This window comes from Lathyrus oleraceus, chromosome 1, assembly GCF_024323335.1.
Source record: "Lathyrus oleraceus cultivar Zhongwan6 chromosome 1, CAAS_Psat_ZW6_1.0, whole genome shotgun sequence".
Classification (NCBI taxonomy): Eukaryota; Viridiplantae; Streptophyta; class Magnoliopsida; order Fabales; family Fabaceae; genus Lathyrus; species Lathyrus oleraceus.
In genome coordinates, this window is record NC_066579.1 from 351,240,675 (window position 1) to 351,242,215 (window position 1,541).

The following is a 1,541-nucleotide window of genomic DNA, read 5'->3' on the forward strand; positions in this document are numbered from 1 at the left end:
ACATCTTTAACTCTAAGACCACATTCTTCCTTTCTCTTACATAATCAGAAAATGATTCTAGATTTGAATTGGAATATAAATACCAACATCAGTTTATAAATAAAAAAACATAAAATTCTAAGTTCGAACTTTAAACACCAAAAATAATTCATTTTATAATATTAACCTTGTTTAAATTCATTGTATTAACTCATATAATTCTCTTTGATTTCTAAAATGAATTCCAATTTAAATTTTCCATATATTTTTAACTATCCATAACTTTTTCACAATCTACATCCTTATCTTCAAACAATTTAATGAAATTACTAAATTAAATATCTTAACCACTTTCCTTTTAAAGATCAACCTAAAGAAGCTTTTTTATTATTAATAAATTCAAAATAAATCTGATTATACTGGATGTATTGAGTATCTTTTGATATAATAATATATTTTTACTTTTAGAAATTATAATATATTAGTAAAATATTTGAGAAATATTGAATTCTTTAATCCGTGAGAAAGTATTATAAATTCGAACAGGTAGAGACAAAGAGAGTAACCAACTAATATTTTGTTGTCTGTGTTGAAAATCTAAATGGCAAACTCTTTCATTTTCTTTGTCATCCTAGCTTCAATTGCAGCAGGTAATAATTACAATTAGTCTCTCAAACCACTATGCTTTTAAATGAAATATATATATCAAAATTTCTAATTTAATTTAATTTATTTTGCAGCACCGTTTATAACGCTATTAAGAGTAGAAGCAGGGATGTGTTCATTAGTATCAGAGAAATGCAATGAGAGAAATTGTGAGCAGTATTGTAAAAGCCAAGTAAACGATGGTAAATTATCGTGGTTTTGTGATAGCTACAACTTATGCACATGTGTTTACAATATTGATAATTCCAAGCATGCGCAGAGATGTAGCATGGGAGTGGGATCATGCAATGGTGGTAAACCTGATTGTGATTCAAAGTGTGCTAGCAAATATCCTAATAGAGATCATATTGGAGTTTGTTTTGATTATTTTAATGGTACAAAGATGTGTGTTTGTACCTATGCTAGTTGAATTACCAAGTGTTATATTTATTACTAGAGAGTAAGGAATAAATACTACTTTATAGGTTATAACTTTTTTATGTGTAATTCTAGTTTGAATTAATTGGTCAAAAAATCAGATATTAAGATTTTAAAAAAATATATTGTTTCACTTAAATATTTTTGACAATTTGATTTAGTTCTTAAAAGAAAATATTGCTCTATAACTAAAAAAATATTGCTCTATAAAGCACACTGTCAATGTATTAAAAAAAAATTAATTATGTTAAATTCAGTTGGTAATACAGAGATATCAGATACAGAAATATGAGTATGAATAAGCATGTTACTTATTTTTTTTGACTTTGCATAGAAATGTTTGGATAAAATAAGACTCATGGTACTTGTTATAATCTCTCTTACGCTAGAATCTCATGTGTTTGGAAATGGTGTAACTCCAAATGCATATCTTATGAAACTACCCCATTATATAAACTCTGGTTGGCTGCTCACTCTAT

General features: G+C 26.3%; 1 protein-coding gene across 1 annotated transcript; it reads left to right on the plus strand.

The window, feature by feature from the left end:
- Positions 1 to 555: 555 nt before the first annotated feature.
- On the plus strand, positions 556 to 1,077 carry LOC127115741 (uncharacterized). The gene is made up of 2 exons (XM_051047212.1): positions 556 to 629; positions 720 to 1,077. The coding sequence occupies exons 1-2, from the start codon at positions 581 to 583 to the stop codon at positions 1,052 to 1,054; spliced, it is 384 nt and encodes a 127-aa protein (XP_050903169.1). The 5' UTR covers positions 556 to 580; the 3' UTR covers positions 1,055 to 1,077.
- Positions 1,078 to 1,541: the final 464 nt, after the last annotated feature.

What these genes read in the sequence shown, in the direction of transcription:
- LOC127115741 (XM_051047212.1), top strand. Translation starts at nt 581, where the DNA reads ATGGCAAACTCTTTCATTTTCTTTGTCATCCTAGCTTCAATTGCAGCA. An exon ending in CCTAGCTTCAATTGCAGCAG is followed by an intron (nt 630 to 719) that starts GTAATAATTACA and finishes TTTATTTTGCAG; the next exon opens with CACCGTTTATAACGCTATTA.